General features: G+C 52.1%; 1 protein-coding gene across 1 annotated transcript in view; it reads left to right on the top strand.

Annotated features, from left to right (window-relative positions):
• DNMT3B (DNA methyltransferase 3 beta) overlaps positions 1-14,576 on the top strand; it is a 49,053-nt gene that overhangs the window by 14,648 nt on the left and 19,829 nt on the right. Inside the window, exons 4-10 of the mRNA XM_065414220.1 lie at positions 2,338-2,469; positions 2,806-2,988; positions 8,780-8,938; positions 10,333-10,440; positions 11,864-12,005; positions 13,079-13,210; positions 13,875-13,919. Of these exons, the coding sequence (XP_065270292.1) occupies positions 2,338-2,469; positions 2,806-2,988; positions 8,780-8,938; positions 10,333-10,440; positions 11,864-12,005; positions 13,079-13,210; positions 13,875-13,919 (901 nt within the window). The remainder of the gene's footprint in view (positions 1-2,337; positions 2,470-2,805; positions 2,989-8,779; positions 8,939-10,332; positions 10,441-11,863; positions 12,006-13,078; positions 13,211-13,874; positions 13,920-14,576) is intronic.

Below are 14,576 nucleotides of genomic sequence, written 5' to 3'. Positions count from 1 at the left end.
AGCTGCCCGGGGAGTGCCCTGGCAACCGAACGCTGCAGCCACCTCCATTGACAAGAGCTGCCTCCGGCACCCAGTGCACCAGCCCCATATCTCCAGAGGCTCTGCCTGGAGCCCCCGAGGCGGCTGCACGGTGCAGGGCGCCGTTCCCGGTGGTGGCCCCAGGGCAAGCACCAAGGCAGTGCATCTCGCTGCCCTTGGTAACAGCTATTCAGGAGCAACAGCCGCGTGCTGCTTTGCCCCTCCCCCCAATCTCCGCCCAGCCTTTGGAGGCTTTTTGGCGGCAAAAAAATTGCTGGTGGCCGCATTTGAGAAACACTGCACGAGTCTGCATGGTGGTTTAATAGCCCATTTGGTTAAACAGGCGCACAGCTCGTTTGTGAAGTGCTGCTAATAACTGTGGGCCAAATTCTGTGCTCCTCATTTGTTCTTTACTCCCGTGGCCTGAGGAAGTGCTGTGGGAATTGGCCCTGTGACAAGACTGGCAGCTTCCTAGGTATAGTCCATATGGACCGTGCATTTGATCCAGTCTGGCCCTTGTACTCTCTGTCGGCAGATTGGGAGCCAAACTGCTCTAGCTTCTTTCTCGAGCCAGAGAAACTCCAAGGGGCAGTTTAATCAAAAAGAAAACCAAAAAGCCAAACAGCGTTCAGCTATAGCTATAGGTTATAACTATAACCTAATCTCCTGTTTACAGAACAAAGAGCGTGTCAACAAGGAGACAGACAGTCACTAATTCCCTCCCCTCTCGCCCCGCAGAGCGCCTGGGGGATTTGAGTGTGGTATAGGAGAGGCAAGCCTTACATTCCTTTACAAGGGTACATGGTCTTGTGATCCAAGCGTGAGATTGGAGCTCTAATCCCAGCTCCGCCATGGATGGTGAGACCTTGAGCAAGTCCCTTCCCCTCTCTCCGCCTTAGATTTCCTGTCTTTAAAATGTGGGGGGAGTACCTGCCTTGCACGGGAGCTGGGAGGGCTCTTTCTCTGATGCTTGTCACGTGTTTTGAGACCCTTGTGTGGAAGGTGCTATAGAGAAGGTCAAAGCCTTGCTGAGAGTAGAAGACCGGAAAGAAGGAACTGGAACCAGCTCGCAAACCTTTGCCTGCCCCAGACACGAGCGGGGACCTTGCTGCAACTGGGGCTCGTTACTTTTGCCTTTCACTTCCATGTGTAAAATGATGAATTCAGAGGCCTTTCTGGCCTCCAGTGTAACTTTACTGTGTTGACTTTGAAACCCCAAAGCTAGAGATCTGCCTGTGAGTACAGACCTTCCAACAGCAGAAGCCCTAAAATAAACCCAGGGGTTAAAATGCTGTTGGCTTGAAGGGCCTGTTCACCCCTAGGCCGCTTTGAAGACTTGTTTTATTTTAAAATTCTGTTACCCCAGATGCAGGAAACCCGCCTGCTTTAGAATGTTTCATTGAACATGAGATCAACAAACCACAGGGGAAAAGCTGCCATGGGAGGGAGCCTCTGCAGAATGTGTGTGTGTGTGTGTGTGTGTGTGTATGTATGTACACACATGAGGACTGGGGCCCTAGGAAGGGACTGCAGAGAGAGACCCTTCTCCCCCAAGTACAGCCCAGCTACAGATGCTGTGCTCCAGAGTCCATAGCATTCAGAAGAGCTGCCAAATCTCAGGTCCTTTGTTGCCTTTTAAACATGTTTTTAGTTACCTCTCTGCCAAGAAGTGGTGGTTTTAGGAGGAGACACAGTCAGTGAAACACAATGACCGAAAACAAAAGTTGTCCCTCTAAATACGGATCCCTTCTAGGATCTGGCGGCTCTCATGGGGGAGCGTAACTGCCCCAAGGACAGAATATTGGGTTTCTCATGGGCGGGATATCAAGTAGTTTAGAGGCACCAGGCCCGTGCAATGAGATGCTGAGATACCATATGACAATACACATTGTTATTGTAGCACCTGCTGGCTCTAGTCCAGATCGGGGCCCCATTTTGCACTGCACAGTCCCGCAGTGAGCGGTAGTGTCTGGCCTTGTTGAGGTAAAACAGGCCCAGAGAGATGCCGGGATTCACCCCGCATCACCCAGCAGGTTTGTGCTAGAGCTAGGACGAGAACCTAGGTCTCCTGCCTGCAAGCTAATGCCCTGCCCACTGGACCATACACCTTGCGTAGCCTGTGCTGCTGTCCCTCACAATTCAATCTCCGATTGCTGTGGGCCCTACAGGTAGAATGAAACTGGCCTGTGATCACAGCATGGCCCTTGCCGTGCATTGTGGGAAAGCATCGGTGCAGATTAAACGTATTCTCTGTGTTGACTCTATGCTGGGAAAAGAGCATGAAGGGTGTAACCAAGGCCTGTTCTCTCTGGGTTCCAGGTGCGACCGCGCGGTGCTGCCGGCTGGGAGAGCAGCCTGAGGCAGAAGCCTCCAGCTCGCAGGATATTCCAGGCAGGACTTAAAGAAGAGAATGACCTGGAGATTGAAAAGGAGTCCCTGGCTCCCGTTCGGGTAGGGCTCTGCGTGGGGCAGGGGACCACACACAGGGAGAGCTTGAACTGGCAAGGGCAGAACTGAAGTCCAGGTGGTATGTAGTGTGGCTTCAAGAGCAGAGCTTTCTCCTTGCACCTGTCCAGGGCTCTGAGTCTGGCTCTCTGATTCTCAGCCTGGAAACGTGGTATTTTAGGGTGGTTTGGGGGATGCAGTTTGCAGGGACGATGTGATGCAGGATGGGTCTGTGCTGCCTTCCTGGCCCTTCAGGCTTTTGTTCTCTCTCTCCTCCTCGCCCCTCTGTTTCCCTCCCTGCCTCCTTCTGCTGGCTACTCATGCCCTGTTCCTTCTCCCCAGTGCTCCAAGAGGAGGACGGTCCAGGTGCCCCTGATTGACCTCACTGAGGAGGATTCCAAGGAGTCCTCCCAGAGCAGCAGCACCACGTCTGCCAGCAGCACCCAGGAGGACCAGAACGGATCCCCCGAGCTCGTCGCTGGGGAGCAGGAGAGCAGAGTTGCGGGGGAAGTGGTGGAATACCAGGTAGGGGAGCCCAGTGATCCCTGAGCTGTGGCTGTTCCAGGCAAATCATTGTCTCTGCACCCAGGAACAGTATCGCGTCCTCACTGAGATCTCGGGACAGCAAGACAGTACCCAGAGCTAGGACAGACTTCCCAGATGGGGCAGGCGTCTCCTGGGTTTTGCAGTCTCACACTCACCCAACACGCGATTTGGAGTTTCATGGCAACCTCTCTGCCTGCTGTTTGCCTTTGACTCCTCTGCCCTTGCACATGTCGCTGCTCAAGCTTCCTCTTGCAGCCAGGCGGGCAGGAGACCCAGGGCTCTGTTTAGGTGCTTGGTGGGATGAGTCAGCCCTGTGTGCGGCGCTGGCCAGGGAGGGAACCGAGCCGGGATGCCCAGGGGATGCTCTGGTTACCCGTTCTGTGGAGCCCGTGCTGCGCAGTACAGCTGCTCTCCCCCAGCAGAAGCCCGGAGGGCAGGGGGTGGTGCGGAGGATTAGATGTTCCAAAAGAGTCCCCGGTGTGCCATGGGCCAGGCTGAGAGTTGTGCCCCTGGCAGAGCCTGCTGTTGCACACACTGATGTTTCCAGCAGGAGGTGCCAAAGGGGACGAATTGGTTGTTCCCTTGGGTGAGGGCGTCTGTGACCAAGTGGGGATTTTCCCTTATGTTGTATTTGAGCCTACGTGAGTCTTACTGTTTTGCATGAATACTGTGTGTGTCTCAGTTTCCCTGTGTGCTGCATCAATACCTCGGTGGTGGGAATAGGGGTGTGTGACTTTGGCTGAGACCTCTGGGGCAGGTGAGGCTGCTCCAGCTGCCTGCACGTAGGTTATGGCCCATAACCTGAGACCCAGGAGGAGGATGCAACCAGGTGACGACCAGGTGACTTTTTGCCTGGGAAGGGAGACAAGGAGGAGCAATGGAGGTTGGGTCACTGGAAGCTGGCAGTCTGCTTTTGGGGACTGGAAGAGCGGGAGTCCAGGGCTTCAGGCCCAGGACTCCGCAAGATGGACTTGGCTGAAAGTCACTGATTTCTGTGCTAACAAGTTCTGTCCTATGCTGTGTTCCTGTTGAATAATAAACCTTCTTTTTACTGGCTGGCTGAGAGTCACGTCTGACTGCGGCGTTGTGGGGCAGGGCCCTCTGGCTTCCCCAGGAGCCCTACGCGGGCGGACTCGCTGTGGGAAGCGCACGGTGTGAGAAGGGGATGCTGAATGCTCCGAGGTCAGACCCAGGGAGGTCGAAGCTGTGTAAGCTGGCAACAATCTGCTCAGAGAGAGGAGGCTCCCCCAAAGTCCTGACTGGCTTCATATGGAGTAGTTCCAAAGCATCGCCCGGTGACTCTGTGACAGCGTCCCAGTGCCAGGGCACGGTCAGAGGCTCGCTGGAATTGTGCAATTGCATTTTGCTACATAATTAGGCATCTAATGCACACCAAAGCTTAGCCTGAGGATTTGCACATGTGATGATGATTATTGAAGGAATAGGCGTTAGTTTGGATTTGGCTTGTTTGCTTTGTGTTCCGTGCAGGACCAGGATTTGGGGCCTCCGTCAGGGTTATTCTTGGTTGCCCATCCCCTTAGTTTCTTCTCCTTTTTTCCCCTCAGACCTTTTCCTTTCTCTTGCCCACGGTGAGGAATGGGGCGGGAGGGCCTGTTGGCCAGGAATCACTCTCCCTCCCTGTAGTGCCTCCTGTGTTCGAGAAGACTGGACTCGCTGTAAAGGGTAGGAAAGGGATTCTTTTGTGTGCTACTGGATGGGGGCAGATCTGGTGGTTCCCTCTAGTGCCCTGACTGACTAAGAGACTGTGCTGTGTGGTGTCCCCCCGTGGCATGCCCTGCGTCCTGGCCGAGGCGAGCGATGCAGTGGACGGTGGACTATACTGCCTAATAACTAGCCAGTAATTATGGGCCTTTCCTGACACGGAGCTGAGAGGGAGGGATGGAGTCTGCTCACTGGCTCTTTTCTCAGACCCAGTCCATGCATGTAGGATGCAGTGCCCCCTGTTGTCTGCAGTAAGGGCTAAGGATGCATCTCGCAGGATCAGGCTCTCAGAGGCACGTATACCCCAAAGTCGCGCTGTCCCGCAAGTGTGAATTGGGTTCACGGATTCCAAATTCCAGCTCCGTGGAAGCGACACCACAAATTGTGACAGTCCATACAGTCCAGTGGGGGCTGAACCACTGGCATGCAAAGAACAGTGTGTAACAACCAATAGCAACTGGAAAGAAATCAGAGCCAGGTAACGATCACCCCTAACAAGCTCCGTGACATTGAGCACACCTCAGTCAAATCTGATCTGCTGGTAACTTGTGTAATGCTCGGGGGGGGGATGGGGGGGACTGTGCTTTCACGCTACACCCCACAGCCAAACGCATGTGGAAAAGCTGACGAAGGGTGCCATAGAAATCCGTCTTTTACACTTTCCTCACATGCAATGAAAAAGAACTAGAATAACAGGGCAGCTAGGCAGCGAGCCGGCTCTCAGACCAGCAGAGGCAGGTGTGATTTAGAAATATGTGTCTGATCAACTGCAGGGCAGTCAATGGCTGAGATGCCAGCTCCGATGCGTCCCTTTAAGAGGATGCAAAGCCAGCTTAACTGGCACCCATGGAACAACCCCAGTGCCAGGGCTTCCCTGCAGGGCTGGCGTAGCAGAGTCCTTTCCTGCCCCACCCTCCCCTGGACATGTGGGGGGCAGGAGAAAGTGTGTTGAGAGAGGGGTGCAGTTGTGGCTAGGGCACAGTAGAGCTCCCTAGATGTGGCTGATCAAAGCCCCCCTCTGTTGGAGCAGCCCTGACTCCTGAATGTGCAGACTGGGCATGAAGTCTCTGCTCCCCAGCAGGCGGCGCTTCTGGGCTTCGCAGCCAGCGAGGTGCTGAAGAGCTGGGGCCAAGACCTTCCAGGCAAGAATATCGGCAATGGCAGATACCCCCTGTCTGGTTGCTTTAATGTACCATCTCTATGTACGTGCACAGCATTGGAAAGCTTATTATGTCTACTTCCAGGTGAGGCATGATGTGGTGCTGCTACCGTAGAAACAATAACCAATGACCCCATCCACACGTTAAAGTGACCACTTTGCAATATTTGCATTCACTTCTGTTACTTTAATGACTCAGTATTATTTCAAGACGTCAAATTGTATTTGGTTGTGACCTCAACGCATCACAATAACGATCTAAAGGGTAAAACAGAATCTAATAAAAACGTGTACAGGTATCCTTCGCGCTGGTGACATTTCTCATCAACATCATTATCGTGATGTTCAGAGCGTGTGGCTACTACAGTCTTCGTTGCCTGGGCATGTACCCAGTTCTGGGCAGGGAAGATTGGTCTGACTGCAGACACAGTTGATTGTGCAGCCACCCCTATTGGTACAGGCACAAATGAAGGCTTATAGATGCTCAGATGCCAATGGGTCCTTGAAGAATACAGGGAGTAATTAATCATCCATGTTTTTCCATCCTTTTTGCAATGGTGATCCAGTATCTGGTTTACTTGTGTGCGAGGACATCCAAAGCTTTGTTTGCCAAGCTGGTCTTTTGACATGCTCTTCAAAACTGTCCTCACATGGTGGGGAGTTTGGCCAGTGACTTGTCCTGTTGATGGTTAGATTGAAGCTCAACAATTCAGGACTATCTGCAGACTGTTTCTTGAAATCCTGCTCTAGCCATTGAATGGAAGATGTTATTTTCACCTATCACCGGGCGAGGCCTCACTCCTGTCTTCTCCTCTGTCTGTCTTCACAGGCTATTTGGAGACCTTCAGTCATTAAACACCACTATGTAGTTTCTTTACATTGCTCTTCCCACCACCTTACTAATCCACAAATCACACATTTGTTTCTCATTAGCCCTCTACCGAGGAGACGAGATCTCTCTATCCAGAGAACCTTCTTGGTTCTGATTCCACAAGCCTGCCTGCCTTTCTCCCCAATTAATGGGGGTTTAAGTGATCAGAGTGCTGGCCCAGCCATTGGTTCCCAGCAGTATGTCACACCATCAACTGTCTCTGTGTTGATGTCTATATTATCATCTCGTTCACGGATGAGTTTTCCACCAGCATGAAGTGGTACAATTCCATTTAGAATGAATACACTTCCCTGGAGTCTTTCTACTTCCGTTTTTGCAGCACTAGTGATGCACGGCCTCAGCTTGTCATAATTGATGCAAAGTCTCTGAAGGTGCAGTCTGTGAGACCCAAACTCACGGGGTAGCTGTGCAGCAAGGCTTGTGTGCAGTGGTGTGAAAACTTTGGATTGCAGAATGCACAATATTTAAGGCACTTTCTGTGTGTGTCTTCAGAAGGATGGTACTCATTGCTGGCTGAGTTCTATGCCTGCTTATCTAGCAAAGACAGACCAAACTCATGCACCAGTTGGGGCACAAAAGTACCTGGCCTCTACAATCACCTGGCTCTGGCTAATATTCTGAGGCTTTCATTCTGGCTTTTTCAGACTGAAGGGTTGAAGTGGCATTATAAGGAACCACTTGATCATTTGAAAGCAGTTCATCAGGCTCACTCACTGGAAGAACATCCACAAAACATTTGGGCGACTTAATATCTTGCTTCAGATGACTAGCAGCTTGGGCAGCATCAGCTACTGTTATTGCGCTGCATAGAACAATGGTAGACTTACCTTGTCCATGCTGTGCATGGAATGAAATTACAGAACCCCAGTGTTTTTCTAATCTTGCCTGTAAATTGCTACTGGAATAACTTGCTGTTTCTACATCCGAGGGAAGCAGGGCTTTATATCTTTGTAGCAGCTTGGACAGGAGACTTTGTATTGTCTCCAACTAGGTGATACAATGCAGTGTTGTAAGGTGACTGTATTGTTGTAGTGTTACTAGATGGTTCTGAGCAGGGCAAGTGATAAACGGCATCCTTAGCAGTTCAGCCTTCCACAGATATTCTGCGCAACATGTCGTCATCTCCACTTGAACTGCTGCCTCTCTGAAATGTTTCTGTTTTATGGAGTGTCTTGTCTGTCTTGTGTATGTTTTCTCAAGCAAGCACAGCAGCAGGACCAATCGCTGGAGGATGTGCTTGCTCTGGTGGTTCTAGAAGCAGGTGAACATGATGCTCTCTGATCAGATTCAGAGTCTGTTTTCTTCCCTGGGAAAGGCCTCTGCTGGTGAAATGGGTGGAGCTCACTCACCTCGCCAGTTTCCACCAGCTGAGGATGTGGCCAACAGTGTGAAGGTGGTAAACCCGTATGTCTCTGCATCAGTGAAACCAGGCGCTCCTGAGACTGGCTTGTTTGAATGCAGAGAAAAGGCTGCTCTGAGGTGGTTTTTTTTTTTTGCATAGTGCAAGCCAGGACACAAGCAGGAGGGGGCATGCTGGTTGGGTGAGTGCAGGAGTAGGCATGCACTGTATGTTAGTGCCCAGGAGGCCTAGCTGGGTGTGAAGTTGCCAACAGAAAAAGCTTTCCCTCATTCTTCTGAAAATCTTACAATACTTTCTACAGACAGTCGTTTGGAACCAAAATTCCCTGTTCCCTGGTGATTTAGGGCCTGAACCTGGTCTCACTGACGTCAAGGGCAGCTTTGTCATTCATCTGGGAGGGAGTAGGAGCTAGCTTTCAGGGCCCAATCCGGTAAATGCTTACACACGTGAGTAGCTGGACTCACGTGAATTGTGTAAAGGTGAGAGAGGTGCAAACAGAATGCTTCGTGTACACATTGCAGCTGGGCAATTTCACGATCAATTGGGGGCGCTTGTTATTGGCTTTTCTGTGGGCTCCTCGTGCAACGTGTGGCTGGTGTTTTCTGCTGCTGATTTGCATTGCCCTGGTCTTTTTCAGGATGGGAAAGATTTTGGAATTGGGGAGCTCGTGTGGGGGAAGATCAAGGGCTTCTCCTGGTGGCCTGCAATCATCGTCTCCTACAGAGTCACGTCCAAACGTCAGGCAATCTCCGGAATGCGCTGGGTGCAATGGTTTGGGGACGGGAAGTTCTCCGAGGTACGTTGAAAGCACAGGGGCTCCGGATGCTCACCACCCCCTCTAGCCGTCGAGGTCAGGCTGGGGACTCTTGTCTTGCAGATTGCTTTGAAACTCGGGTTGCTGTGTCCTGTGCGACATTTCTCCTGTGCTGCTGCCGAGGCAGCCAGATGGCCAGTAGAGGGTGCCCAAGTCTCGTTGTTGTGATCCCCTTCCAGATCTTGTTGCCTTGCCCCTGTTTGCAAAGCCTGGATTGGATTTCTTAGCATGGTTTCGTTTTCAAAAACAAAGAGTCTGATAATGAACAAAAAGAGGAAATAATCCCATCTGCAGCAGCAGCGCCGGTAGTGACCGGAGCAAGCCTACAACGGGAGGGACAGCTTGTGAATGAGGGACTAGATTTTAGGGTCAGATTTCTCAGGTTATTCAGATAAAAAATGGGTCTATGAAAAACACTCTGCCACAGGGGCTGGTCCTCCTTAGCCACACCTGAAAATGCACAGGTGCAGCTCTCTCACCTCCAACCCATGCAGAATGGGCAGGGGAATGTGCAGATGGCCATTCGCATGGGAAGTCGCCCATTCTGCACGGGCGCAATGGATGCCCCCGTGAATGTTGTGGCTGATGCTATGGAGGCTGGTTGAAAACGTGGGCTTCAGGCTCCTTTTAGCCTGGCGAGATCCTCTGAGAGCACCTTGGCCCCTCAAGCGTCAGCCATTTATTCCTATGTTCTTTACACTCTCCCTTTCACTCACCCACTCTCCCCATCGCACGGACCCTCCTTCCAGCGGAGAGAGGCTGAACGAGTCTCCCTCCAGATGCCCATTAACAATTCTGTGCATGTTGGTGTGCATCTTGGAGAGCAATGTGAGCCCTGCCTCCCACTCCCCAGGGAGAGTGCGTGGTGGGTGAGATCACTGGGCGCTAGATGCTGGATCTGAGCAGAGCTTTCTTGGGGGAAACAAACCATGTCACGTAGGCACCTTGTGTGACCGGATGTTTTGAGAGTAAACCACAAGCTGACTCCGTGCCTGGCTATTCAAGCACCCTTTGCAAACGCTGCTAATGGCCTTTCTGTTCGTTACAGGTTCCTTCTTCTCTGCAGGACTAAATATTGTAAATATAGATGTGCTCTAGTGTGCCTAAGGCAAGGGACTGGAGCCAAAACACCTGTGCTCTAGTCCTGGCTCTGCCATTAATTTGCTGTTTAGCCTTGAGCGAGTCTCTTATTTTCCTTTTGGGTGGGGGGAGATAATGCAACTCAGTTCCATGGGGATGTTGCAAGACTTAATGTTTATAAAGTTCTTTGAGGTCATTTACATGGAAGGAGCTAGATAAGTGCCTGGTACTTTATTATTATTTGTATTTTATTAATAATAATATCTGTTATTAAGTATTGATCATTCTCTTACTAGGTTTCAGCAGACAAGCTGGTGGGTCTGATGGCTTTTAGGCAGCATTTCAACCACTCTACGTTTAATAAGCTGGTCTCCTATCGACGAGCCGTGCACCATGCCCTGGAGGTAACTGGAGAGCAGGGTTGGGTTGGGTTGCAAGATTGCTCGCTCAGTGGGAATCTCTTGGCAACGCAGGGTGGCCGAGCATTTCTCAGGGCTCCGGCCTGCGTGGGGAGCACTGGGGACATAGGAAGGGAAGTCAGAACCTGCCATATCCCACCCACACTGAGACTGTAATTAGTGATCTGCCACAGGAGGCATACGCTTGGTGTTGCCCAGAGTGACTGACTGAGGCAGGTGCTGCAGCTGGGCTGCTCAACATTAATACTGAGGAAACTAAGGAGGGCGAAAGTGCCTGGGCCAGGAAACTAGGCTCCTTCACCCCTGAAAACAGCCCTGCCACCCTCCTCTGGGTAGAGCAGGTGACGGAGTCAGGACTCCTGGCTTCCATTCCCTGCTCTGTCACTCTCTCACTGCGTAAGCTTGGGCAAGTCCCTTCCCCGCTGCGCACCGGGAGATTAGGAGCGTTCCCGGCATCGAGGCATTAGTTAAGGTGTGTGTGTGGAGGGGAGGGGGGCGAGGGGAGGTTTGAGATCCGGGGACGAAAGGGGCTAACGCTGCAAAGTGTCAGTGATTCTTCCCAGCTGTTCGGGGTGGCCTCAGTGATGCTCTCGCTGCTCTCCTGGCACCGAGGTGCCGAGGTGCAGACTTGGGGCCGGACCCTGCTCACGTTTACGCTGCGGGGAATCGGAGTAACTGCTGGCTCCTCCAGAGTCATGCTGGTCTTGCAGAGTCTGGCTCTGTGTCAGGATCTTTGCTTCTCCTGCAGCAGCTCCCCAGTCGCTCGGGGATGTTATCCTGGGAGCAGTTGCTCCAGGCTGATGATTGATGAGCCGCAGGCCTTGTTATTGGCACTGGGGCTAAATGCCTCGTGAAGCTAATATCTGGTACGCACAGTGGGACACATTCCACTCCTGGTTACTCACTGCAAACCTGCAGGGACTCCACTGCCTTTGGAATTTGGGCCAGTGGCTGTGGGCTGATTCCTCCTGCTCCTGCCTGGTTTGGGGCTCACAGACGTGGCTGGTTGCAGGCATGCTCTTCCCAGCTGACTGGGAGGGAAAGCCCCAAGAGAGCCCCCCGGAGCTGGCACACCCACTGCTGGAATTTGTGGCAGCGCTGCCCTCAAGGAAAGGCCTGTGCGCCCCCCACCCCGGGGAGCAGCTGTTGCTGCAGGTGCTGGTATGAATGAGCCAGTGTGCACATATGTTTGGGGGGAGGGCTGGCACAGGAGGCTGCATCCAAGCAAGAAAAGTCAGGCCAGCCGTGTTGCCTGGGTTCCGCGTTTCAGCCAGACTAGACGAGCGAGAGCCCTCTCTCCTCGAGTGGTTGTTTCCAAGTGAGACCGTCATTGGGATGCCATTGTGAGACGCTTTGACTTGTCATCCGGCTGCGTAGAACGTGGTAACTTCTCCCCTCTCTCCGGCAGGTTGCAAGGAGCCGGGCAGGGAAGACGTTCCCAGGCACCGCTGGGGAGTCTCTGGAAGAGCAGCTAAAGCCCATGATTGACTGGGCGTTGAGCGGCTTCAAGCCCATGGGATGCAAGGGACTGAAACCGCCGAAAACTCCAGGTTTGCTGCTTTTGTGAGCCAGACAGCAGAGCTGGCCTGGTCAAGACTTGCCAACACACCTGGCCACTTGCCCTCATTTCCAGGCTCTGGATTTGAATTTGGTTAGCTGCTACTGACCCCTTGGCCAACCTCTTCCCTCCTGTCTGCATCGTCATCTGCTGCTCAGGCTCCCCTCTGCACACCGGGGGCCAGAGCTATCTCTAGTGTAACTCTAATGGTTGCAGTGGAGTTGTCCCAGGGATGCGTTTGGCCCTGGCTGGGCAGTAGCACAGTGGGTGCCATTAGACAAAGACGCCCAGCAGCAGCTTAGCAAAAGGCCAGAGGAAAGACACGAAGCACCTTTCAGTTGGCATAAAAATATTGCTCCAGGAACTAAACTATTGTTTGGCTGTGTTCACCCATCAGGCAGGGCTTGGGCTGGATGCCACACGAGGGGCTCGGGGGACACAGCTTCCCCCTCTGTGGAAATATTTTGATGCCCAGCAAAGGCAAAAAGTAAGAGTGGCCCTTGAGACGCCTCTCCCAGAGTCATGGCTGGCCGGGAGGGCTTAGTGTGTGAGGGAGAGGGGGTGAACTGTACCAGGTGCAAAGAAATCTCCCAGCCGCCCTCCCCAATCTCCCAATCATCTCCAGCACAGCACATGCAGCCCTCGCCCCGGTCTGGCATCAGGATTAACTCTCCTGGCACACAGCGGGAATGTTGATGGTCTCAGCAGAAGCTCAGACTAAATCCGTGCCGGAAGGATGGGGTGTGGGTGCCGCATTGCCAGACGCTGAGGGGAACATGGCATCAGGTCGAGCATGTGTTAGCGGAAGAGGCTTCCCACTGGAAGAACGTGTAACCTGATTCTAGTTCGGGAGCGCTCTGGCCTTTGCTTGTCATGGTCCTCTCACTAGACCAGGATAAATCTGGCCAGGGGAGGAGGGCACTTATTCTTGGTGAGGATGAGGGAGAAAGAAAGGAGAGAGAGAAATTCAGCACCTTTCTTGGAGACTCTCAAGACTAAAGAGCCAGGGTAGTGGGTCAGGACCGGACAGAGTCTGGGAAGGCTGAGGCTGCTCTCCTTTCACAGAGAACGGAGTGGCTCTCCTCAAGAATGGCATTGAAGAGGTCTGTGCCCCTGAACACTGCCCCCCGGCCAAGCGACTAAAGACTAACTTCTGCAACAACAGCAAGGAGCGGGTGGAGGAGGACCAGAGCAGAGGTAACTCGGGAGATGGGGGGGGGGGGGGGGGTGTGGCACCAAGGGGGATGTCACAATTCAGCAAAAACTTAGACATAGAAAGCACCAAAGAGACACCCCTCTGGGCAAGTGACGTGTGACAGGCTGTGACTCCCTCCCAGGCAGCACGGAACGAATGACATTTTTTGGTGTAGCACCAGAAATGTGGGAGCTGGAGTATTTGCCTAGCTGTGTCAGTATCCACACCTCTGCACACTGCATACCCACATAATGTGTACCCGCCCCCGCTACACGTAGCCCTCGCCTGCACGTACCCTAATCTGCACACAAACCCGGTTAGCATGACAGCCTAATCTAGGCATGGCCATACACGCACATCCTCATGCTGCCTGCTAATATACGGATACAGAACGTTTTCTGCCAAAATGTATTTAACTGTATTGTCCCCTGGGTTCATTTGGGACTGTTTCAGAGCAGTGAACCCCAGGAGTAAAGCGCCTAAAAGGACACACAGTCTGTATAAGATAAGTACATAATATGTGAATATATATATATGCCTTCGGGTGAATATTCAGTATTGCTATAGTGGTTTAAATTGAGTGCTATTAAATAGGCTACATGTAAAGTTTGCTACATAAAATCGTTTAAGGACTGAGCACATTTTCTTTGTTTTTTATTTGTAAAGAGCAAATGGTTTCCGAAGTCACAAACAACAACAGGAGCCTTGAAGGTAATTAGTTTCCTTTCTTCTCTCAGTCAAAAGTCAGTGGCTAAGTCAGGTGCTTGGATACGGCCTGAGATGAGAGATAATTGGTCTCCCCCGTTTAATTGCACCGTGTGGAATTATTGGAAGCTCTCCAGGTTGCTGGAGAGGTGACCATCCTTCCCGCAGGGTGAAATGCATGAGGGCCAGTCACCCTGCAAACAGTTACCCAGGTGTTTAACTTGAGATGCTGGGAGCAGTGCCTTGGAGTTCGCTGAGGCTGCTCTCAATGTATAAAGTGAAGCATGTGTGTGTATATCCCTGCAGGATTGGGTCCTGACTCCTCTCAGGAGAGTCTACCTGGTACATAGACCTTTCACTGGCCCTCTATACGTACAGGGGTAAATTTCAGTCTAAGAGATCAGTCTACTGGCTAAAGGTTAAACTCAAGTTGGTCAGAAATTGGTTTGTTCTTGAAATTCTGCTAGATCTAAACATGCTGTAAAAAATTATATGGGGCAAAGGGCCGTATAACGATCTATGGAAAATGGAGAAAATGAGGCGGGGCGGGGGGGGGGGGGGGGGAGGGAATAGAATTAGTCCAGTATTAAGTGGGACGCAGCAAAGGGGAGAAGTAGCCTCTCTTTATGGACAGTGTTTCCTTACAAACTAGGCAGAACTGAA

Source organism: Emys orbicularis, chromosome 12 (assembly GCF_028017835.1).
Source record: "Emys orbicularis isolate rEmyOrb1 chromosome 12, rEmyOrb1.hap1, whole genome shotgun sequence".
In the NCBI taxonomy this organism is placed as follows: Eukaryota; Metazoa; Chordata; order Testudines; family Emydidae; genus Emys; species Emys orbicularis.
Note: the sequence above shows the minus strand (reverse complement) of the source record. Positions and strands in the feature narration are given on the sequence as shown.